Consider the following 26,003-nt stretch of genomic DNA (forward strand, 5'->3'; position numbering starts at 1 on the left):
TCCCACCACCCCAATTTACTTAGTGGTGAGTGCTGGTAAAAGCGGCACAGGGAGAGACTTGTAGGATGGTGGGTTTCAGGTGGGGGGCACCTAAAGATAGCCCAGTGCAGGGGTGGGAGTAGGGAAAGCTCAGCCCAAGGGCTGGAGCTGGCGCCTGGGCTTTCCCAGCTGTGGGGCTACACTGGGAACTGTACAGAACTTTGTGACTGTTAGATCAGTCTAAAAAGTGGTCAGCCCAATCTAAATTGAGGGTGCAGATAGAAGTAATAATTTTCACCTGATCTGGCCACAGAAAGTGGTCTATAGCCATGACCAAACACAAGTGCAAATCAGCTGCAGACTGCTTAAAAAAATGACTGATTGGGTGAAAAGCTGAACCCTCATTGCATGAGGGTTCAGATGAAGTCATTTCAAAACATAGCATCTTCTGTAACTTCTGTCCACACTGCCGTCCAGCTTGTCTGTGTGTTCAGAATGGGAGGGGGGGAAAGGGAACAGAGGGAGTTCAGTCTAGGTGGTTTCAGCCCCCACTGGAGGGTGAGGCAGGTGTATTGGGAGCCCCCGCAAGATGAAGAGGCTCTAATTCACCCACTCAACCCTCCCATGCTGGCTGGGAAATCCCTAGAACAATCTCTCTCTGCTCCCTTTTCCCCTCCCATTCTGAAACGGGGACAGACTGGAAGACAGTAGGGGCTCTTGCTAGGGGAAACTGGCTGCAGGCTCACAGCCACCATTAGATTCCCCTCCCCCTAGAACCAACAGTGAACTTCTGTTTGGTGTGGGGGATCATTGTAACTCAGAATGCTTCCTGCAAAGCATTCTCAGTTACAGCAGGGAGCTGCACTGCATTTCTGTCTGTGCCCTTAGTGTACCTCGAAGTGAGGGTTAACTTAGATCGGGTCAGCCATTGTTAGACCAGTCTAACTGTCCTGAACTTTTTTAAAATTCACATTTAGATCCATCTAAATAATGCAGGTCCATACCTAGGCAAATTCAGATCGGGTGTCCATTTTAATGAAGGCCGCATTTTGCCCACTCCTGTACTAAGCAGTGCACTTGCACTTAACAGAGCTCACCAGAACCTACCAAAGCCCCAGTTCAAAATACAGGAAAGTAGAAGCAGCAGTAAAAGTTGAAGCATTCAAAAAGAAGATGGTACAGTAGATGAAGGACCAGATTCTCAAGTGTTTAGCATTGTTAATTCACGCTGATTTTATCAGGAATTAAGGGAACTCAGTAACTTGCAGAATCTGGCCATTTATGGGCACAACTTATCCACAACCAAGCAAAGGTTCCAGTCTGACTTGAGGGGTGAACAAAAATTCAGTTCTCCCATCCCTGATTAACTGTGTGAATGAAAACTTTTTAAATGTGCTGTTCTGCTACCCTAGTTGAATGGTCCAGACCATGAGTCAGCAACATTTTGGCAGGGGCCACTTTCACAGAGCTTCGCTCTGAGCATGACTGCTTCTAACCTGGCCCCTGCCACCACCACCAGCACAGCCACATTTCCTGCTCCTCCCCCTGCCCGGTTCCTTTTGGTGCTGCCACTTCTCCCCACCAACTGGCTTCCATGTGGGCAGTCCACCAGCCACCAAAAAAACACAGAAGACCCTGCTGCAGAAATGCTGCCAAAGTGCCCTAACCCTAAAATGCCATAGTATGTCCTTGAGCTCCACTGGCTGGATAAAATGGCTCTGTGCACCAGATCCATCCATCAAGCTGTCTGTGTAAAACAGAAATGTAGGTTAAATACAATATTTAGAAAGCAGGGACTGTATTTTATGGAAGGCTCTGGCATCACAAGGTCTGGTTTCTTAGCTCCTGGCTGCCACAGACTTCCTGTGTTATCTTGGGCAAGTTATTTAATATCACTATGCCTCAGTTTCCCACTTTCTTTTTCCAGCTTGTCTGTCTCATCTATTTAAACTGTAAATCCCATGAGTACAAATCCTGACGTGTTTACAACTGTTAGATATTGTTATATGCGTATGCACTTGGTCACACCTGCAAAGTGCCTCTGCTGTTGTGAAAACCCCAGCAGAAATTTGCCAGAGCACATCTCCATTCAAGATCAGACAAGAAGCCTTGGTAGAATAATGCTGTTTACATTTTGCAGTCCAATAGGTTATGTGAAGAGAAATATGATATGAAAGATGACAGCAGTAAATTACTGGGTTTAACTATTTTTAGAGCATCTGAAAAATATCAGGTTGATTGGATAAGACAGTGAAGATGTCTCTTTATCCACAAAATAGGAAATATCAGTGGCCAGTTGGGACCTAGGGGATTACCTCTAGAGGTGAAAGAACAGTCCTGTGTCTCAGTACCTATTCATTCTCTGGCTTCTCTACCAAGGGCACCAAAAGCAGTACACTTTGTCTATACAAAAACAGAGTCTCATATACCTTTATGCCCACTCATGATGACAGATTCTGTGACATGCATTGACAGTGGAATGGAAGGAAGCCCACCAACTCATTTCACAGGAGCCACCATCAAATTACTAACTTTAGATGGCCTTGAACCAATGCTTTGAGCTGAAGGCCCCGTATTTTATTACCAATCTTTGAGCCATGTTGTGTACTTAATAAAGTTTTCTTGTGAATAATATAAATGCTAAAAATAAAAACTGTTTCTCATATTTAATATTAGTAGAGTTTAAATGTCTCATTAATATGAGATTTTAAAAGTCTAATGTTATTGCCATAGTAGTTATATGATACAATACCGCAGTAAGTTATAGAACTATAGCCATTATTCAAATCTTTATTCTCATTTCAGTAATTGTTATATACAGTAACATAAATATTATGAATTACATATCCCTACTGTTAGCACTTAAAGCATGGAAATGAGTAAGGTTCTCTTTCCATTCTTAATGTATCTCATTGTACTCCTATAATAAACACAAAGGTAAGAGCTACAGTGGCTCCTATCATAAGTGACAGATTCCTTCTTTGGTCATATGCTTTGGAGTGCATAAGACAAAAATCACACTATGGATTTACTGTCCTTCATGTACAAAATACATATCCTTAGGCATGTGGATGAATTATTAATTTAAATGATGTCAAAAAAGTATTGATAAGAACACGGTTATAATGACCTCATTAGGAAATGAGTCTGACATCTTGTTTTAACCAGAATAACTTGCCCTTGTATTATTTTCCTTCACTTGGCCCCCTGTTTTGTAATCTTTCCATGTGTAAATTTTAGAGCTTAATTTTGTCCCCTTTGAAATTGATAGCAAAATTTCCACTGATTTTCAGTTTCATAGAAGGAAGCCCAAGAAAGTCAGTTATGAACATGAGCATATACACTGTACTTTTCATATAATGAGGGTATTCTCTTACAATGCTGCAGGAAAACTGAATCCTATAAGAGACTGAGCATTCTGGTCCAGGTACAGTAAAGTACTCAATACATGTTCACATATTTAAAGTTAACCATGTACTTAAACGTTTTGGTGGATCAGGATCAGCAACTCTTACAGAAAGAGTTAAAATGTTAAATGAATGCAAATAAATTACCGTAAAAGGAAAGTAGTTGGTTAATGTAATTTGATAAATGGAAAGCATGCTTTTCTCCTCACATCACTACAGAACGTGCAAAGCGTCAGAGTACAAACTCTGTATAACTGTGTTCCATTAAGAACACAGGCTGTGTGTTACTACATCTTATTGAATATTTTCCTGCAGTTGCTATGGTTAGCACTTAAAACTAAACAGGCATAGAGTTACATATGACCAGAATACAAGTTATTAGTAGATACAAGTGAAAGTTATTAGAAGTAAAATGTTCTCTCTATATTTTTAATTGCTACATTTCACAGTTTCATCTCAAGTAGGCAAGGAAATCTTCCTTTTACTCTAGCAATTTCCACTTCTATCCCTAACACTCACTTACTTTCATCTCTTTTGTATCATCTAAAACAGAATCCACTTCCACTGGAATAACTTAGTGGAAAAAAGACACAGTTCTGCTCAGCTTTACCTCAATGCAAACACTCTGAAGCTTAAACTAAGTACAGACATTTGTGGGGTTGGGAGAGGTTAGATTAGATTAAAAATGGCCACCCAGTCTAACTTAGTTTGCTCCTGGAGCAGACCTTACATTTAGACCCATTCTCAGTGACCAGAAATCAATCTAAACCAGTGGTCAATTATTCCGGGTGAAGGGCCGCTTACTAAGTTTTGGCAAGCCATCGAGAGCTGCATGACAGGCAGCCAAGGGAAGATAAATATTAATTTTCAAATTTTTTTAGGGGCCCCGCAGGCCAGATAGAATGACCTGGCAGACCACATCTGGCCCGCAGGTCACATTTTGCCCGCCGCTGATCTAAACTCATAACTATATAGAAGTTCCATTCATACAGACTAGTCTAAACATGGCCAAACCCTATCTAAGACCAGGATCAATGTACACTCAAACTTAATCATTCTAGGTTAGACTGGTGCATGGAACTTCTGTACAATTACCTGTGCAGCCCCGGACCTAGGAAAGCCCAGTCACCAACCCCAGCCCCTGGGGCTGAACTTTCCATACCTGCCCCCTCCCCCCCAGCACCAGGCTATTTTTAGCCCCCTGGCCTCTTGCCACCACTCACACACCAGCCAGCTCACCCATCTTGCAAGCCACTCCAGGGCCTGGATTTATCAGCATTCACTGCTGCCAGAAGCTGAACCACTAAGTATCAATGGGGGATGCCTGCCCCTCTGGCCCCCCCAATTGCTCCTGTGGATGCTGGCTGCCCTGCCCTCCTGTGGATCCCGCCTGACCCCCAATCCCTCTGCAGATGCTGCCTGCCCCCACCTCCCCTCCCCCAACCCTCCTGCAGACCCCAATCCCCCAACCCTCCACTAGCCCCACCCATCCTGGCTTACTTTAGATCAGGTGGCTATTTTTAATGCGAACTAACCTCCCCAAATGTCTGCACTTAGCCTTAATCACATATTATGCTATTGAAAAAAGAACCTAATTAGTGGCTCATGAATACTAGCTTATTTCCCAATTTAAGACAAAAAGCTATTATTAAAATTCTAAATAAGTGTCTATTATGTTGGCAGAAAACCATGACACTACATTGGATCTCTGAGATTAACTAAAGCATCTTTACCTAAACAGTATTTTCTCCTTTCAAAGAAAATTAATTGTAGAATCTCGTGCTGTTGTGAGGACTCAGTTTCTTCAAATCCAGAAAGTGTTGTGTAGCCAAACAAAATTAACAGAGTAATACAAAAGTAGTGTGCACTGCAGTTCTACTCTTATCTGTAGACCACAGTAATAATATAATCAGCTGATCTAATATTTTAACAAAGTTCATAAAAGTTTTCCATATAATAATTAAATGCAAATACAGTCCTCATCCCAAAGACCAAAAGAATGCCTTTAAGCTAGTATTTATAACAAGAACTGTTCTACTGAGCTCTCTTGTAAATTTTATCATACCTGAGGCAGTTTTCCTCATTCGATTAGCTGGAAAGCTGAATTTATCCTGAGGCAAACCAGACATCTAGTATAGGCTAAATTCAACAACTGGAGCTTAAATTTAGCTTAATATATCCCCACTTGGATCTGCCTGTTTAATTCTCTTTCATATGATAACGCTGGTTTATTCATAGTCTGGACTTGCCACCTGAACAAACTGAACTTCATATCTTATTCTAATAGAATAAGAAAACTTTGCAAAAACCACAAAAGTTCCTGAATGAAAATCAAATGCAAACTTAGGATTTAAAATGTTTTGTAAAGTGACTTACAAGGTTAGCATAGAGAGATTTTCCCCTCAGGAACGCTGCTTTTTATGATCATGCATTTTTGATATTCTGTAGAGACAGATGGGCTTTATAAAAGGATACAGCCTGCTACTCAAGAGGGTTTCAGTGGCAGCTGCACTACTGTGTTTTAACCACAGTAGAAATGTATATAGGCTATTTTCTCAGAAAATATTTGTATTGTTTCTTATTAAGTCATATTCATCTCTGGAGTAATTTCATTGACTTTGAGTGAAACTATGCCTGCAATTTACCTGGTCCATTATTCTGATTTTAATCAGTATATAATTAGAATGGGAGAAGCAGTTAATATTTCAACTTCCTTTCCTTCTCCCCTTGAAATACCTTCTTTCTTTGTTCCAAATATTCAATATCTTCCCAGTCACCTATTGTGTATTTCCTCCTCCTCTCCACATTTTATTAGAGTTTGTTTCATCACTAGCAAAATACTACATAACATCTTATTTACCTCAGTTTATAACATCAGCCCTTTTAAGAGATGTCCACATACACACCATCTCTAGGAATTTAATAAATAATTACACTTATTTAAATTATTCATAATCTACATATTGCAGACATTACATGTTGACAGATCACTTCCCTGGAACGACCGCTATTTCAGTCAACAACTCTAGATCGCCAAGGATGTGAAGGGAGAATTTTACAAATTATACTTCAAGGATGAGTTGCAGACGCAATTTGATCTTAGAAAAGTGCCACCTGTTCTTACTTTGTTAGCTTTTCATTAAAAATACAATCTTTTTTTTTTCACATGATCATTTTCTTCTAAAATACTTGCTAGTGGTTATAAGCTGAAGAGGTCAGGACAGATCTGTAAACACAGAAATATTTGGCGGCTTGCTACTGCAGTGACAGCTATCTGGTGCAGCATAGGAATGCAACTGGGCTACCAGGGCAGCTACCATATACAGGGGCAGCAATCACAATCACACAGCTGGAGCAAAATCCCCTTTTTTCACTCCTGTTGGTGCACAAGATGGTTGCCCTTGTTGCCCCAACCCTAGTTATACCACTGGTTATTAGGCAAATTAAAGCATTATTTCGCTTAACAAACAAACATTTGCTTTATTTGCTAAGCTAAATATTTCCAGGAAAGATAGCTACTGCTTTCCAATATTAAAAACAATTAATTATATATTAATATTATAATAGTAATATATTATATTAATATAGCATCAATACTATATTAATCATTAAAATATTAATCTATTACGTTTATGCAATATTCATAATAATAATATTATTAATACAGTGGATAGAAGCCAAGAAGAGGAGTGAGGTAAAATGGGTTCTAATCCATGTTCTGTCACAGACTCCCTGCTGCACACATTTTCCAGTATGTTCTAGTACAGGGGTTGTCAACTGGGGATGCGCATACACCTAGGGGTACTTAAAAAGGTCATAGGGGGTACGTGCAGTGGGCAAGGATGGAGCGCACCCTAGGGTGCAGCAGCGGCATCTCTTCCACCACGTTCCTACACTTTGCCTCTTACCTGGGGAAGGGGGATGGACACTGCTGCTCTCGAAACAGAGGGTCTGCATGGTGGGGGGAGTGTGTTTCTGTGCCCGCTCCCAGGAGCAGGGCCGGGAGGTGGGGGGCAAGGTCAGCAGCACCCCTTTGCGGGCCACACAGGTGCTGCCTACCACAATACAGATGGGGGCAGGGGGAAATTGCATGCAGCAGCCACCGCCACCACTACAGCCTCACGCCGCTTTCCCACAGTTACATGTGTGGCTTCGCACAACTGACCGTGGGAAAGTGGGGCACAGCAGTGGCAGTGGTGGCACAGGGCAGTGGGCGGCAGCAGCACAGGGTGGTAGCTGGTGGCAGTGGCACAGGGCAGCGGGCAGCAGTGGCATGGGGTGGTAGGTGGCAGCGGTGGCCACCGCATGCGAGACCCTCCCACACGCCAGGTCAGCTGGGGGGCGCCTATGCGGCCCACAGAGAAATGCCTCTGTCCTCATCCCCCCCCACACCCTGCTCCTGGAAATGGGCACAGAAACACCCCATCCCCTGCAATTTAGACCCTCTGCACCTCACTGCCACTGCTTGCTTCGAGAGCAGCGCCATGTGCGTCCTGTTGTTGGGCAGGCAGCAGCCCAGCTGTGAGCCACCCAGCAGCAGGATGCACCTGGCCTCAAGTCACTCTCAAAGCTGCAGCAGCGAGGCGCAGAGACAGAGCACAGCCCAGCCCACCCTCGCCCCATGCACAGATCGGGAGACACATGCCCCCCACTTAGCTCCCCCATGTTGCATGCAGTGGTAGGAGCTCCCGCCCCCCCCCATGCCCCATGCCCCTGGATGTACTACCAGGTTCCAATTGTCCCACGGCTCAGCTGAGGCCTCATTCACCCCTGCCCCTGCCCCACTCTCCCCTGCCCTTTGGTGGTCTGAATCTGGCTGGCCCCAGCCCTTTCCCTCTCCACCACCCCTTCCTGAGCTTCCCCAAGAGCCACATGATGCCATGTGCCTGCTGCTGCTGGACGGGCAGGGAAAAAAACATACACATATGCAGACACACACACTCTCTCTCTCTCTCTCTTACGTATTGCAGGGGCAATGTGTCTGTGTGTTCATGTGTGTCTGTCCCCTGCCCGCCTGGTGGCAGCAGGCATGCGACTCTTGGGGCAGTGGCATTGCGGTGCAAAGTCCAGCCTGCAGCAGCAGCTGCCTCTTCCCCGCCCACAGAAGTGGGGAACATGTGCCCCCCGGGCCTCCACCGGGGTGCACGCGGCAGCGGGAGCCGCTCCCCCTCCCAACACAAGTTGCTCTCTCGGCTCCGTCCCATGCTCCACCCTGGCTGTGCAGGTCCTGTCCCAGCCTCAGCCCCATCCCCAGCCTCACTCCTTCCCTCACTGTGGAGGCCTTGATCTGCTTCCTCCCCACCCCTTAAAAACAAAAAAATATATATAAAGGGGTACATGAACTGCTACTTTGAGGCAGAAGGGGTACGCTTGTTAAAAATGTTGAAAACCCCTCTTCTAGAAAACAAGATGGAGCATAACTCTGGTACCTAGTGGTTAGGTTACTCACCTGGATACTCACCTCCCAGTACACCTGGGATATGTACTCCCATAATATGGCCCAAAGCACTTTACTTGGCTATAAAATAAGTTTGTATACAACTGTAACCATACTATTGTAGTTTCCCATAACTTTTTACTATAGATGTTAAATGGACTTAATTTATTCATACTTAAATACCGACTGTTAATATCAGTGGCTGACTTTCCAATTACTTCAGTTTGCTTTGGCTCAGAACCTAAGCACAGCTCTACTTTTAAAAAAGGATTAGTGAATATGCCCTTTATGAAGCTCTATTTTTATTATATTTCAATTATTTCAATGCAAAGGTCTCCATTTAAAAGTTCTAAAAGTATGTTTCTGGTGTATTTTTGTTTTCCTTTTCTACTGCCAGCCCTGTAAAACCAACCTGGGACATGGAGGTCAGGCTGTAATAGAAATTATAGTCTCTAGTAATAATTATGTAAATAATAACTGTCGCAGGGCACCTCGGTACCCCTGCTCCTAAGAGAGGAGAAACTGCCAGGGAGAGAGCCCTGGCAGAACCAAGTGAGCACAGCTGTGGGTTGCCGGAGCAACCAAGCGGAGCCAGCTGCCTGTAGGGGGCAGGGCCGAAGCCAGGCTGGCAGTTCTCTGCCAGCAGCCTAGGAGGCAGGAGCTCTGAGAGTGAGGATGTGGCAAGTACAGCTCATGATAGCCCTGGAGGCTTGAGCTATGATGATGAGTTATGGCCAGGCGGCTTGCATTTGTGTTACAGCCTAGGGGCTTGTGGTTTTGCTTTGTGTTTGTATTATTACACCCGGAGGCTTGGGCGAGGCTGTAGGGGTTGGAGGAGGCCTCAATTACTCGCATGCCACTGCGTGAGCAGCTGGCGGCGAGGAGCACGGCCAGTGGGTCGCGGGCGCAACCCGTAGGTTGCGGACGGGGACCGAGACCCCGGATTGCGTGTGGGGGGAACATAGCCCCCGGCCCCAGGAAAGGGGCGGTATTACTAAGTAGCCCAGTTTGGGCACGGCGAGCCCCAGAGAAGCGGGGAGCGCCATACTGAGCAGCCCTAGAGAGCGGGGCCATACTGAGTAGCCCAGTATGGGCGCAGCGAGCCCCCAGAGAGGGGGAACGCCCTTGTACGTTATTGAGTAGCCCAGTGTGGGCGCGGTGAGCCCCAGAGAGGGGGAACGCCATTGTGTTTTATTGAGTAGCCCAGTGTGGGCGTGGCGAGCCCCAGAAAGGGGGAACGCCATTGTGCTTTGTTGAGTAGCCCAGTGTGGGCGCACGGGCATAGCGAGCCCAGCCGCAGGCTAGTGCGGCAATCCCCCTCAGACGAAGGCAGGGCGCTGCGGTTGCCCCTGAGAAGACGGGGAGTAGCAGTGCGGGGAGCCAGAGTCAGGGAGGGTATCCGTGCGGTTGGCCCATAGGACCGGAGGCCCGCTGGAGAGTCCCGGAGCGGAACCACACCGGCAGGGGAGGCCCAGAGTGGGCCAGGTGAGAGTCCCAGCAAGAGGCTGGGCACGAGAGAGGGAGCCCAGAGTGGGCCACATTAGAGAGGAGGCCCGGGAAGCGGGCGTATAGACCAAACAACGTCCTTTACATCTGCGAGGCTTGGGGCGTGGTATTAGGGGCTGGTAGGAGCCATGCATAGCCCATAAGGCTAGGGCGCTTGGGTAGCGCCCATTATACGGGGAGACCCACGAGGGGTCCAGGAACTGACAGGCCCGAGGAAACACAAGGCAGCCTCCCTATTACATATTCCATCAAGACGTGGCGGGCGAGAATGGAGGGTGCCCTCGGGCCGGAGTAGCGCGGTGAGAGGGCCTCAAGGAGATCACGGCCCTCCGTGAGGACACCACTGTGACAATAACGAAATATTTCCTGTAGTCATATTTATTCAAGAGTAGGGGTGTCAAACTCACCCTTTGCCCCAGGCCATGTTCATATCACAGGGTTCTTTCAGGCTAGAACCAGCCTGAGGCACAGCAAAATAGTCACAGCAGCAGTGGAGAACTTGGTGGCAGAGGCAGCAGATTACATGGCAGTAGCAGCAACGGAGCATGTGATGGTAACGACGACCATGCAGTGGTGCCATGCAGTGGTGCCTCCAGCCCCTGGTGCATGCCCTGTGCTGCACCTGGAGCTGGAACTGCCTCATGCCCTGTACCACACTGGCAACTCTAGATCTGGGTTCACCATAGGGGGACGTGATGGGTGCTGGAGCAGCCACTGCATGCTCTGCTGCTGCTGCCACCACCACTGAAGATGCCGCCACTGCCACCATGTGCTCTGTTGCCACCACTGTCACTACCACCACATGCTCTATCGCTACCATGGTGTGATACGTCACTGCTGCCATCACTGCCACCACATGCTCTGTTGCCTCTGCAACATATGCTCCCAACTTTCAATGTCCAACTGGTAAACTGACAGGCTGGATGGAGTAATTGTGCAGGCCAGATCCTGCCCACAGACCATGAGCCTGACACCCCTGTTCTACAGGTAAATTAGCCCCCCTCAACTTCAATAAAGTGGCACAAGAAAAAGCAATAGGAATTTAGAAAATAATTCTGAAATTGCACAAAAATCCAGCTCACTTCCTCTGCTCCATTTTCTCTGCAAATATAATGGAAGTAAAAAGCTGGTATTTTAATATTCAAAGTCCTAGTTGGTTACTTTTATTTTATTTATATATATATGTATGTTTGTTAAGCCACATTTCAATCTCTGTTATAGATGGATATTCCATTTGTTTCAAACCAAATCACAACTCAAATGAAAACACATTTTATTTACATTTCATAATAATTATTTACTTACTTTCAAGCATCTTCCCTCGTAAAAAAAGGCTATAAAATAATGCATTCTTACTCAACAGATCTGCACCATACATATGAAACAAGTGGAAGATCTGTCTCTGATGGAGGGACTGAAATGTGGGTTGGATATCTAATCCCCAAATCCCCAACCTAGTGAACTGGATTGAATACTGGATTGAAAAAAAATATGTGTACCGTTGTCTAACCTGTTATTTATGCATGAATGAAAAGCACTGAGGTGTCACAGTAGAAAAGTTTAATCAAGCGTTCCAAAATAATATATCTATCACTTAATTCTAAATTCAGCAAAACATGAACATTACCTTGTGGTCCAAACAGTCCAAGATTGAAAATATACTGCTATATTGGGTCCTAAAAATAGCAGTCTGTAGCTATACCTGGAGCAGTGATCTCAACCAGGGTGGTGAGGTACCGGGGGTGTCACCAGACCCTTTGAAGGGTGCCATAAAGTATGTAGAGATAAACAGATAAATTAAGCTGATGAGCAGAAGGCTCAGGCTTGCCTCTGCCTGTATGAATCCCTACCCCCATTGCCCAGACTTTCTGCGCTGTAATATATTAATTAGGTTTTTTTTAATTAGTTGCCACTCAGTTCACAAAAGTTATGGAGTCCAATGAAGGGTATCTCGCGTCTAGTGAAGAGTGCCTTGAGTCCAAAAAGGTTGAGAGCCACTGATCTAGAGATATAGCAGTCTCCAGCAATATTCTAGAGATCGGGAAATCATTCTTAGCACTGCACTCAGATTTGTACTTCTAAAGAAAATAAGGCTGGTTCCCAGTTATCTTTTTAACATTTTTTTCTATAGAATCGTGGTAAGCTAGTGAAACACTTTTTAAATTATTAAAATATGGTATACCCATGTAATAATAATTTCCCATGAATGTCAGGCAAATGCTATTGGGCCTGATTCTGTTTCAGTTGAATTAAGTGGGAGTTTTGTTGCTACGGAACAGTCTATATTGACAGGTTTTTGCTCCACTATATGAGCTCAGACATAAAATAGTATTCATCTATCTTGAAGGCAATTGTGTTATACTAAACAGCTTTTGCATCTGTAAATAGAGGAGAATTGTGGGAGACTCTCAAATATTGGCAATTTATAAATCATTTTATTCTTGTCCTGACACTGCTTTCTGGAGGGAGTCCGAGCTAAAGTCTTTATTTCAAATTGTACAGCTTCCTGTGATTTTGAGAGGCTAAAAGAAATGAGACAAAGAAACAATGGAAACCTTTGGAACATTTGAAAAAAGGAACCAATTATTACAGGTTCTCATCTCAAACATGTATATTCCTATGCCTTTGAAATCTTCTGAAAAATTATATTAATTTTTTTTAGAATAGTAGCATTTGGAGGTGGGAAGGGTGTAGTGTTTGAATAAATGATCAGTGTCATAGAAAGCCCCAGCTGAAAACTTAACTGGTGAAAACTCTCTGCTTATAGCTAGAGAAGCGACCAGATAGGTAATGAGTTCTTACCTCCCAATGTTCCACAGTAGGTAGGATGCTAAGCATTCTGCACAAACTGGTAATTATTCAAGGCTTGTCTATTCATTAGATCTGGTCAGGTAGTTTCTATAGGAATTCATTTCTGAAAAAAAAGGAAAAATTCCTCTCTCCATTTGCTCCATTTTTCTCCCACTTTTAACATCACTTCTCATTATCAGGTATGGGAGGTTTGCAGTAATGGTACTTGAAGGTTGAAGAAGCATAGGTTACCATGATTATGTCCATCTCTCTCAAAAAGAGAGTGCAGTCCCCTAACCAGCCACATAGATGAAAATTGTGTTCCTCAGAGCTATAATGATATGTGTGTCTAGGATCAACAAGGAGTTTACAAGGAGGTTGAGGTCTGGCCATTTTGACAGTCTGCAAGCTGACTCCGTCTAGCATGAATGGCAATATGTTGCTAGCCAGTTCTGCAAAGGGAATAACTCTTCTGTCTTGCTGAGTTTTAGCTTCAGCCCACTTTTGGTCAAAGAAATAGGACCGCAACCATCTCAGTACAGTGTCTCTTAAATGGATCAACAGAAGCTAATAGTCAGCGGTAAATAAAACGATGTATATATGTCAGGGTGGGCACATCTACACATCGCCCTACAGCTACGTAGCAATGCGCTACTTCACCGTACAACACGCTACAGCGATGTAGCGATTACGTGTGTCTTCATGTAATCACCTGCTACATCTCTGTAGTGGCACACTCCCCAGGTATAATGCACCACGACAGTGACATAGCAGAAAAATCTACCCATGCACTGCATGCACAGCGCAGTAACCACCTGTACTGTGCTATGCTTTAGTACTTCTCAAATGAAGTACTAAAGGATAGCGCCATAGCAACATTGCCTTATGGCAATGTGTAGACATGCCCTGAGAGTATGAATGTCTGTCCTCTGCCCCTAGCTAAGAGAAGACAATCTACCAGGGTAACCAAAACTATTTTTGGTGCTACATCTGATTTAAAGCCTTAGTAGAATAGATCCAGAATATTAGTATGATACAGGTGCTGTCAGAAATGATTCTTTGTCTTAAGTATCAGGCCACTACATGTTTTGTGAAAGGTAGAAGTTTCGCTCTTTGAAAGGTGAATTAACTTTTCCAGTAATTTAGAGGTTTAATTCTCAGGTCTGTCTCAGAGTAGCATGTGATGGTTTTAATTCTTGTAGTGCTATCTACTGATACCATAGTCAAAAGCTTTGGTCAAAAGGCCAGAAAGGAGGAATGAGGAGTTTTGTAAATATGCCTGTTCATCAGTTCATGTGATCTTGATAGGACTATCTATTAAAAACAAATATGCAATAAAAATAAATTAATTTTCTTTGAAAAGTATTTACACAGCTCCTGAACAGCTATGATTTTTCAAAGTTAAATCTCTCATTCTCTTTCATTTTCCTTTTAAAAATTCCCAAAGCAATGAGAGCTCTCTATAGATTAATACAGAGACAAATTTCAGTATTTCATGTTTTGAATATGAGGGAGAGAAAATCTCTCTGAAACCTAAATATTTCTGATTTTTCCCCTCTAAAGGCCAGACCCATTTTTTGGAGGATATGCAAAAACATTCTCTTCATGCTGAATCTTGCATTGAAATTTTCAGCTTAGAGCAGTTTTATAGCAATGTTATAAACTCCAGGAAATTGGGGGTTTTCTGGGAATATTAACAGACCTTTACTTTGACTGTAGAGCAGATAGAAGCACTACTATAATAAATTGTTGGCTTCATTTTTACAAGTAAACTATAGAGAACACAAATTCTATGTTTGACAGAAAAGCTATTGCTAGTTCTTGTAAATCATATAATATATTCCAGAAGACCTAAGGGTTTACTCTCCAATAAGGATGGAAAAAGATGTGTGCCCCACTGTGAGCTCACAGTAAGGCTGTTTCATGTAAAAAGTTGATAATTAGTCCCTGAGTGAATAAAGTAGAAGAGATAAGAGACTGGTACTTACTGTAGCAATACAAAATGCTTTCTTGGCTGCTAAAATGTAAAGGGTATGTGGGTGAGAAGGGGGCTATTCCTGCTCATTTAATTTTACAAATCTTTAAAACTTGGAAGCAGATTTCTTACACTAAATTTAAACACATGTACTTTAATTTGTCATTAAGAACTACAAAAATTGACATGTAAAGTGCAAAAAGCAGAAAGAGTTAAAGAATATTTAAAGAATATAAAGAAAAGTCATGAAAGACTGTATTATTATATGTACCAGGTAGATTTCATCTCAGTGTATACCGTTGACTTCTCTGGAGTTATATCAACAGTTACTGATGTTTCATCTACATAAGCAATTATTTTCATGCAGTCTTTAATCAAAAAATAAATTATTTTGATAACTGAATCCATTTATTTTAACCAGAGGTACAACCACAAATATTAATAAAGGATAAAATTAAAATCTGGAATAAAATAAATAAATAATCATCATAGAATATAACTTGAATACATATATAACTATCACAAATGCATCAGAATCAAGAATCAGTAATAAACAAGTGCCATAGTCTCTTTTGCTTCAGCTTGGAAATCTTAGTAAGATTGAATAGTTTAAAATGACTTTGTAGCTCTATATTTTTAGCCCTACCATATATTATAATGTCTAATGCATTTCGTGTTTCCCCTTCACTATTACTCATCCTTGGCAAAGGTGGCCTTCTGGCCACAGCCCCTTGATGTCCTTGACTGCTTCTTAAAAAAGAACTTTGCATTGTTATTGTAACTACCTTTAAGTAATATCATATTTTAGACAAAAGTAAATGTTGTACCAAATGAGAGCATTCAGCATCCCAAATAGCCCAAATCATGCATTGCCAATAAAACCTGGAGCCTTATAATTATCTGCCTAGTTTTTCTGCATTTGCTTTGCTACATAATTTATTATCTGTGTATCTGAGACCAGGGAGTTTTGCTCAGGGGCACACACCAAGACCACAAATACTGCCAATACTTTATGAATGAAGAATATCCTCACTCAAGACTACTCATCCAGCAATCCATCCATCCACACACTTCTGATTGCAGTACCTGGGAGTTCTGCACACAAGAGAACTGGGGAATCATGGTCCAAATCATAATAATTTGGAGCTATGAGTAATTTGATTCAGAATAGCAACATTCACAGTATTTCAATTCATTTTAAATAGCAAAGTCTGTTTACAAACATATGATCCTCACTGTAGTTATCAGGAACCTATCTTGACCAGTATTAAGAAACGTATTCTCAGGGCTTAGGCAGATGACACGCACAGTTACATGAATATAAAAAAGGAATATAAAAGGAAACAAACATGTGACAGATAATTATATGCCAGTCTAACTTACTTGAATCCAGGCAAAAATCACAAGTAAAACTACGCTAGTGTAAGTCTCACAGGTGTAAGCATCGTGTCAATAGCAATGCTGGAGCACCCGTTCACTTGATGCAGATAAGCTATTACCTACACTCCCAGCTGTAACATCATCTATTGCAATAGATACCCTTGGTTAGTGGTTGTCTGTTTATTCTGGGTCCCAGCGCAGTCTATACTGGCTGTACAAAAGTGATGTAAATTACACAGGTGCAAATATGTTGTGCATCAAGGCCCACAGCTTAGATATGATGTGGCATCACAGATACAAAGTTGGCATTGAAATGTAACATTTAACATTCATTGCTGTTGTTTATGTGCATTACTATAGTGCTTGCCACTGTCTTGAGTGTTTAAAGGACTGCTCACTGAGATAAGATCACCAAGGGAGAGATTTCATCTCACACCTAGGCACCCTCCCTGGAAGCAGATCAAATGGCTGAACTTGCACAGTTCCACAGTTGTAATGAACATCATACACAAGTATAACTTGGGGGAAGGGAGGGAAAGGAGAGGGAGGGGAGTGAGGAAAATGTGGCCCAGCTGATTTAAATATAATAAAGGCACATCTGAGAGCAGAATATATCTCTGTAGAGCACACAGTTTGCCTCCATATCTTTAAATAAACATACAAAATATATATCGTCAGATATTGGTTTTTCCTAGTCTCTATGGGGAAAAATGAAGTTTTCATGATGCTCCCCTTGAAACTGTATGTAGTGTCTAGAAACACAGACCAAAAATTAGAATTAATCTTTTATTTCAAGATATTACATTAATTTAACTTAAAATCTCAGCCTGATCAAAAACCCACTGAAGTCGATACTAACTTCAGTGGGTTTTGGATCAGATCCATAGCATCTCAAACCAGCCACTCTTTTAAACAAATTTTGTAATAGTTTTTCATCTATCTTGCTCTTTAATTCAGAGTAAAATTCTCCACAGTGGGCACATCTACACAAGATGTTTACTGTGGTGTTGTCTATTTAGCTCCGCAGTAAATGTCTCGGCATCTGCACGTGTGGCCCTATTAGGCTGCAGGAAGCTAATAAACTTTGCAGCAGGTTAGTATTTGTAAATATAAATCATATGGTGTTGCAGAGTTTTTTCACGTGCAGCAGCACACATGTAGATGTTACCCAGTTGGCTGGGGCACAAGGGTGCTTCAGTTCAGGGGCTGCCTGCCAGCTAGCTCTGTTCTGGAGCACCCTTGTGCCCCAGCCACTCCCTCCGCAGCACATTGAATAGGATTGAAGAAGCCACAGGCTGGCAGGTTGACTCTCCAGGGCCCTGCCAGCCCATGGATGCTCCAACCCAGCTTAATGTGCTGTGGTTCCAGGCACACGTTCAAATGGTGCACCCAGGAGCAATCGACTCCAGCATCATATGTGCTCAAGTTTATTGCTATGAATTAATTGCATGTATAGATGTGCCCACTCCATACTAATATATATATCTAAAGTTTTCTTTCTCTTGTCTGGGAATGCCTTATATCACAACAGTGATTCAATGGTTGTATTTATTATTGGAAAGTAACCCATTTTAAACAACTCTGATACTTCATACTATTCGTTTTCTTTACCACCCCCCAGAAATATGTTTAAACCAACAATGAAGACCTGGTTATCTGAATTATAGGGTTAGCAAACCCTTTCCATTATACCAGAAAACTTTGTATAATGGAAGGGTTTGCTAACTGGGGAAGCTAGCTTTGAAGTCTAGTTTCATGAGCTTCTATCTCTGAGTAAAACAAAGTTCAGAGGCTTCACTTCGGTTATCTGTGTCACAGGCCAGCTGGGCACTGTGAGTGTATCAATTTTGGATCAAGGAGGCAAAGTTGGGAGTGGAATAAAGGCAAATTTATTATAGCTTACACACACACAATAGTTAACAGAAAGATAAATGCGATAAGCAGATAAGGCAATACAAAAGAGCTAATAGTAAAATAATAACAACAGATAATAATAACAGATAGATAGATCAATCTGTCACAGGCCAACTGGGCACTGCGAGGGTATTAGCCACACTGGGGTGTTCAAAACAACAAATAGACAGACATGGGTTGGCAACTTATCGATAGTCCCTCAATGCCAGGTGTGCGCCAAGTGGTTCCAGCGAAGTCAGGCGTCCCTGAAGATCAACGCTGTCAAACGGCTTACCGGGGAAGGGCCCTTGCTCAGGATCCGATCCTCACTCACACTGGGAGTCCGGGGTCCAGGCGTGGGACAGAAATGACCGTTCTGTTCCCTCCTTCCTGCTGGTTACCTGATGCATGTGTTTTTTATACCTAGTTTTATGCTAATCTGTTGGCCTCAGGACCACTCACAATCTTGCCCTATAGCTGTTACCCTATGGGATTGAAAGGTGTCAAAATCATCACAAAAGGTTACTACCCAGACTCAGGTTTATCCAATAAGCAAATTATGATGCAACACATTTAGGTTTGAAATTGACATCGCTCCGCCTAAATCCCAACCCCTTTTAGGCTTCAGTTGAATATGCTTTCCTGGGATACCTCTTCCTGGAATGTGTTTGGGTGTGCCTAGCAGTTAGATCTAGGTTTTATCGCTAAGGCTGAACCCTGAGCAAAAAACCATTAGGCCAGCTAATCTCACAGCTACAGCTGTGCCTCTGGGGCCCAGTCAGTTCCATGAATAGTTAATTGATCAGTTTGGTTAAACTTATGACAGACAAGTTACATTTGCAAAGTTACAAGCTTATATTAAATAATATTACCTATTTAGGCAAAATACCAAATGCCTCCAAGAAGCACACATTATTGCTTATTAATCCCTCTGGTTCTGGCTGTCACAATCTGACAATTTTATATTGGCCAGTGGCTTCAAGGCCAACCAGCAATTCAGGAGGAGGCTATGGTCCTGGTTCCTCAGGCCTTTGGCACAGAAAAAAAAGGAGCCAGGTGGTTTCCCCAAGGCCAGTTTGAGGACTTAAGCAGTTCAGTGCAGACATATAGGCTACTCCTAAATTCAGGCAGAGAGAGGATGAAACAGGTGTGCATAGCAGAATTGCCTACAGGACAAAATATATCAAAGACATAGTTATGAATATTACATTAGGCCTAAGTCTGCTGCAGACTTAGGAGTCTGAAGAAGCTTAAGAGTGCCTCAGAACCTTTTGCCCAAGTGGATGGTCAGAATTCTGTTCTTCAACTATTCCCATAGTTGTCCTGCATATGGCAAGATTGATTAAGGCTGGATGCAGAAATGCAGATTTGCTCTATCAAAAGCACTTTCAGGAACAGGTGCAACCAGGGCTGGTCACTGGCAGATGGCTCAATTTCCATATGTATCTAAGACTATGAATAAGTTAGCAAGAGGCATACTCATTCCCATTCTGCAGAGTGGAAAATTCCATTCTCCTCCTTCCAACAATGTGATCCAGATATTCCACAGGTGGGAATTCACCAAATTCCCTGCATACTGTGCTGAAGAAACTGTAGGTGATCATGCACCCTTAATTTAATCTTAATTAACACTTTTTTGTTCTGTGCTATCATTCATTTATTTTGATATTACATGAACAAATATCAAGCAAAATGGGTTCTCTCTGCAATTGTACCTTTACCAGTTTGAACTTTTGCACTGGACAGAACTCTAATTCACACTTTTGTTACTGGTAAAGGTAAGGATTATATATTTGAGACTGAACAAGCTCCAGATATATCAAAGAAAGATGCCAAAATACATTTTATGGAAGTAAAATAGTTTTTAAAAATGTTAATACATCATCATTTATCATCTACTTATGTATTTCTAGAGAGATCTTTAATGCTATAGAATCGATGTAAATAATCAAATACAGTTACAATGAACAAACTGCCAGTGTCCACCTTACCAATATGAATGGCACGATTGTCCAGTAGCAAAGAAAACGAATGTCTCAGAATTCAAAAGCCATATTCAGGTTAAAGGCCACCATCCTTATCTTTTATTCTGCCCAAAGGACAAGGGCTTCATTTTATAAAGATCATTAGTCACTGAAATATATATTTTAGAGAATTTCTAGTAGGGAAGATTATTTTTGCAGTCACTGGAGTGTACCAGATGGTTCATTAGCATAGACTAGACAAGTCAAAGGCTTTCAAAATCATTTAGAAAATGTCAAACAGAAACAAGAACCCTGTCACTTTTTATTAGAATTAACTACATCATACCCTGGACACAGATTTCACCTTGGGTCAGAAAAATTAATACAGAATTATATGAATTGTGTAATATACTAGGTTAAAGATAGGTCTGCCTCTGGGGGCTCATTTTCTGGCAGTACATTATGGTCCTCTACTTTAGGAATCTTCAACCTTTCCTTTTGTGAGATATGAAGAGGGTTGACCTTGCTCAAACTCCATTGGAGCCTAATTGATCTGAGGTATATGAAGAATTTCAGACACACTGCTAAAGCGCTTTTGCAATCATTTTCTCAGGAAACTGGGGCAAAAGGGTTTGCTGAATATTCAACAGTATAGAAAGTATGCTTTTGTCAGGAGAAAAATGCATCCATGAAGTGAAACGCTGCTTTGGTAAATAAGAATTAAAATGCATTTAATTTTTCTTTTTTTAATCTAGATGTCAAAAATCTTGAGAACTTCCAGCTGGTGGAAGGGGTTCAGGAACAAGTGAATGCTGCTCTGCTGGACTATACAGTGTGCAACTACCCACAGCAAACAGACAAATTTGGGCAGCTTCTCCTGCGGCTACCAGAAATCCGTGCCATCAGTATGCAGGCTGAAGAATACCTCTACTACAAACACCTGAACGGGGATGTGCCATGTAATAACCTCCTCATTGAAATGCTGCATGCAAAGAGAGCATAAATTATACCCATTAGAGCTTCTGCTTTCAAGAAAAAAAAAATACTCTGAACTGCTCCAAGCAATGCTAATTAAAAACTTGGTTTTAAGACTTTGCAAAATGGTATAATAATCAAATACTTAATAGTAAATAAGTGATGTATCAGGGTATTTGTATTGCAAACTGTGAATCAAATGCTACATATCCCCAAAGGAATCTGTATAGGACTTTGTACCAGAGTGAAATGAGCTTACAAGTGGATACTATCACCAATGTCAACATGAAAAAGGACAGAACAAGTCTTGTATATTTAACTTTCCTGATCACCAATATGAAGAAATTTAGGAACAAACTGATCTGTGTTATTAAGCTAATATAGTGGGGAATTTGAGTGCACTGAATTCCTTCATTGTATAGCCGGACTTCTAAAAGAATTCTAAAGGATGCAAGACAGCATCTCCAACATCTTTCATCCTTCCAAGGACCCAATGCCTACTTCTTCTGGGATAAATGAAGTGACATCTATTCAACAATCTGAGTAGGCCACACGCTATAGTAGCTCCACCAAATCATAAAAGCCTGGTTTTGAATGTCTGTGTCTCAGGCCTGCAAATAGCTAATATGAAGTCTGTTAATCAGTTAGCTTGACATTCTTAATATGTTCTGAGGTTTGTTTTGTCATGTGTTCATGTTGGTAAATCAGGCAGTATCCCTCTTCTGCTACTATTATATGGGATGGCTACAAAACATCAAAAATAGCTGCTCCAAAGCAAATTAGCCAGTTCAATTATGTTTCTATTGCGGTAGCTAAAACATGGTTCTGGCATAGGAATTTCTTAGATTTTCTAGCAAGTAAGCTTGTTGAAGATAATCAGTCTTTTAACCATCATGTTGGAAGATAGCTTCTTTAAAAACAATCTTTTCTGGGACTTCAAATTATGACATTTCTAAATAATGCAAGCCAACAACTGAAGTGTATTTAGCTATGCAAAAAAAGAAGCCTAACAATATATCAGCTGACAAAAACAAGTAGCTCATTAAGAAATTATCTTTATAATTACCAATAAAATAAAGAAAGTAAATTTGAGACACAGGTCCTCAAGTTAACACAACTTTAAAAAAATAAAAGTTAGGTAATTAAAATCCTTTACATGAGGAAAGAAGAGTGATACTGCCATGTCTATGTAGACCAAAGTCTGCTGCAGAACAAATATTGGAGAAGGACAAATAAGTACATCTCTATTCAAATGAAGATATCAGTATTATAACATGTAGTGCCACAGTTATGAAAGTCTTGCCTTATCTCATTATCTTAAAAGGTAACTGTGCAGGTGTGGATCAACATATGTTTAAAATAAAGTGTTAATACTTTACATTTAAAAAAACCCATAGTGTTTACATTCTTTAGGTCCTGTGGGGGAAAACTGTGATAAAATTGCAAAGCAGTGATTTCCTTAATGTTGCTTTCAGATTGGTAATTACTTTACCAGTATTTAATTGCTGTATGTCGTGAGACACTAAAATCAAAAGGGGAATTTCATTTCAACTTTAATTTTTTGAGATTATTGGCTGCACAATCACTTGTAGAAACTGTAGAAACTCTTAATCCCTTAATTTCTTTCATGAAGATTGCTGGCTTTTGAGTAGTTTATTTATATTGTATATCATAGTTTTCACTGTAGACAATTATGATGCTAATTTATTGTTCTTTAGTTTCATCTTTATATAAAATATAGCCAGAATAAAGAAGCCAAATATATGTGTTTACTGTAGCATGTCTTCAAGTTAGTGGAACATAGTTCAGGGACATACAAGGGTCTTGACAAATTAAAATCATTCACTTGATTAAGTGTCTGTAAATCTTCATAATCCTAAATGTAGTTTATTTAAATCTATTGTAAATTATGTGAGTTGTAGCTTCTTCTGTTTCATGTGAATTTAAAAAGGTGCATTCTTATCTTCAATTCTTTTCCAAGCATTGTACATTTTATACCAAAGACATCAGTTATTCCATATGTAATAGTACAAAACAGATTATTTTAATCATCTGTATTAATCAGTTCTACTGGTCTGTCCATGTGTAGGGTACAAACCTAGAATTCTGTCTCACATCACAGAACACTGCTCACTCTGTCATACTGACCAAATGTAATCTGAAAGTAGTTCATCCAAATACCATATGCACTCAATAGGAAAGGACACATCAATTGAAAAAAAACAGCAAAAATAAAAAAGATGAGTGGCATTTGAAGGTGGTTGTGAAGTTCTGTAGTCATATATGTACAACATAGGTATAGTGATTTTTTTTTTTACATTTCAGGTTTTGCATTCTGTACATTTACAGTTTTTATTGAAACATGATGGTGAACCTCACTGAATATTAAAAATTTTAAAAATATAAATAAAAATGTGTTGCTAACTCTATACAAAGCACTATAATCCATATAAAGGACAAGATTACTAATATAAGGATGTAAAAGAAAAGGAAAAGTTTGCATATAATTTAACGGAAAGAGTTTCAGATAGAGTATGTTAGCCAGAATCTGTGGTTCCAAGAATCCCTCTAGATTGCCCAAAATTTGCAAACAAAATGCTCTTAAAGGTTAATTGTTAACCACGTTGTAACTAGACGTTTACTGATGACTGCCTTATTGATTACAGGACATATTAGTAAATGCAGACTAAATTACAAAGGTTTTAGTTTTGGCTGGTTTATTATAGTTCTGTGTTTGTAAACAGACAATCTGTAATGTTTGAATATTTGTATTACAGATGTTCTGCAGCTGCCTTGGATTTGAATCCATGCAACTTTTAGAATGTGCAGTTAGTTACTTGTTGAAGTTGAAGTTCTCTTACTGTATCAGTGAAATACATATTGTCATGTCAGTTCTTTCCAGGAGCTTCTCATCACCAATGGATTTTTTTTTCAGTATTTCAATAAATATTGATATGCCCATCCTGATTATTTTAAACTTGTTTTTATGATAATTTCACTGCATTGGAAACATCCTGAAGCAGAAAACGTTACTAAAGGAGGCAGCAGTAGAAAACACAGAAAATTAGATCACCAAAGAAAATCTAGTACAGACAGGAATGTAAATTTAGATGTGTACAACCATACCTTTAGGATCCCAGGTAGGACAATGAGCACAGTACAGCACATGAGTGGCCAAACAATAGCTTCCAGTGGCTTAAAATAATGGCAGAAGAAAGAATAATAGGGGGAAAAGTGTTTTTATTTTTCTGTGTATTTATTATTTTGTATGTTTTTACTTTATATATACAGTTCCAACTTATTATTTATTTGAAGCAGTCATCAAATGATAATTGTTTGAGCTGTTCACAGTGCACAAACCATTTACTCTGGGGCACACATATCTTGAAAGCTTCTGTATCCCACAGCTCTTGGTCAGGTCAAGACTGATTTGTGGGTAGGAAGGAGAGGAAGTTTGGCTAGTTCAGCAGACTGAGTGCAATACACATGGCTAGATAGACTGGTTATCAGGACTCTTTAATCACACAGTTGCACAGTAGTTTATAGAGAAATATTTTTATGATTACTCTTAAACAGCACACAGCTTTCTAATAGCAATTTAATTTTGAATGTTATCTGCAAAAGGGTAAATGGCAAGGGTCTTGGGGAGAAAATGACAAGACCAAAGAAAATCAGGTAACACGGTGCAGGAAGATAAAAGTTCAGAATAACCTCTCAGCAGTGTAAATACGTGACACTGGGGACCAGAGGCCAATATAGAGCTTCCAACACAATTTCCAGAGATGACTGCCAAAGAGATGGATGCTGCTGCTACTAGAAAAATTATTTTCCTATGGTTGGCCCCTTGTTCCTCTGCTTGCCATCTCCAAAATAAGCAGGGCTATACAGCTTTTCATTAATATCCTAGTATTCTAAAACTAAGTTCACATTTCCCTAACTCCTTATCTGTCTTCAGTGTTTTCCTAAGCACTGCATTCCTGCTCCAACTGAAGGCAGTGTTACAATTTCAAATGTACAAGAAGATCAGATCTATAAAAGAAACCTTTTTTATTACACTAGAAATACACAAAAATAAAATTAGCTTAGATGTTGGAGAACTAAGAATGTATTTTTATTTAATGTAATTACAAGGGAAAATGTTGGGATAAAGCCCACAGATTATTTCAAGTTTGGCACATCAGCATCATATAAGAAAAGCTTCCTAACAGCAGTGTACACTTTAGAGATATATTTAGTATTTGTGGTGCATACTTAAACTACAAGGGGATTTTGTTTTTAACTAAGTTTGACATTGGTTCTGGAGCAATCTGATGTAAGTATTCATTGGAAACATAGAAAGAGTGAGTTCAATGTAACACAGGTCAAAACTATACAATATTTAGTGGTCTTGACAATTTCCTGGAATACTATACAGCCATTTTCTTTAATTTTTAACTGGATGCTTGCATTTTAGACTCATGACACAGAAATTCCAACAATATTTTTACTCCCACAACAGCATTTGCTCTGTGCAAGTTTATATAATTATGGACTATTCTTCATAGGAAATGTGTGGCTAGTAAAGACCAGTATCAAAGCAGGTAACATGGAGTGTTAATACAACAGTGATTACAGCGAGGCACAGCAAAATTACACTATTTATAGAGCACAGTATTATAATAAATTTGTAGTTGTACCCCATAGAAGGGGATGTCAGA

General features: G+C 40.9%; 1 protein-coding gene across 3 annotated transcripts in view; it reads left to right on the top strand.

Annotated features, from left to right (window-relative positions):
- The window catches only part of NR5A2 (nuclear receptor subfamily 5 group A member 2), a 122,659-nt gene extending 98,386 nt beyond the window's left edge, over nt 1-24,273 (top strand). For all 3 annotated transcript variants that reach the window (XM_059728440.1, XM_019491194.2, XM_019491195.2), the window contains one exon: nt 21,087-24,273. In XM_059728440.1, coding sequence (XP_059584423.1) covers nt 21,087-21,334 — 248 coding nt within the window. In that variant the 3' untranslated portion in view covers nt 21,335-24,273. The remainder of the gene's footprint in view (nt 1-21,086) is intronic.
- Nucleotides 24,274-26,003: the final 1,730 nt, after the last annotated feature.

This window comes from Alligator mississippiensis, chromosome 5 (assembly GCF_030867095.1).
Source record: "Alligator mississippiensis isolate rAllMis1 chromosome 5, rAllMis1, whole genome shotgun sequence".
Taxonomy (NCBI): domain Eukaryota; kingdom Metazoa; phylum Chordata; order Crocodylia; family Alligatoridae; genus Alligator; species Alligator mississippiensis.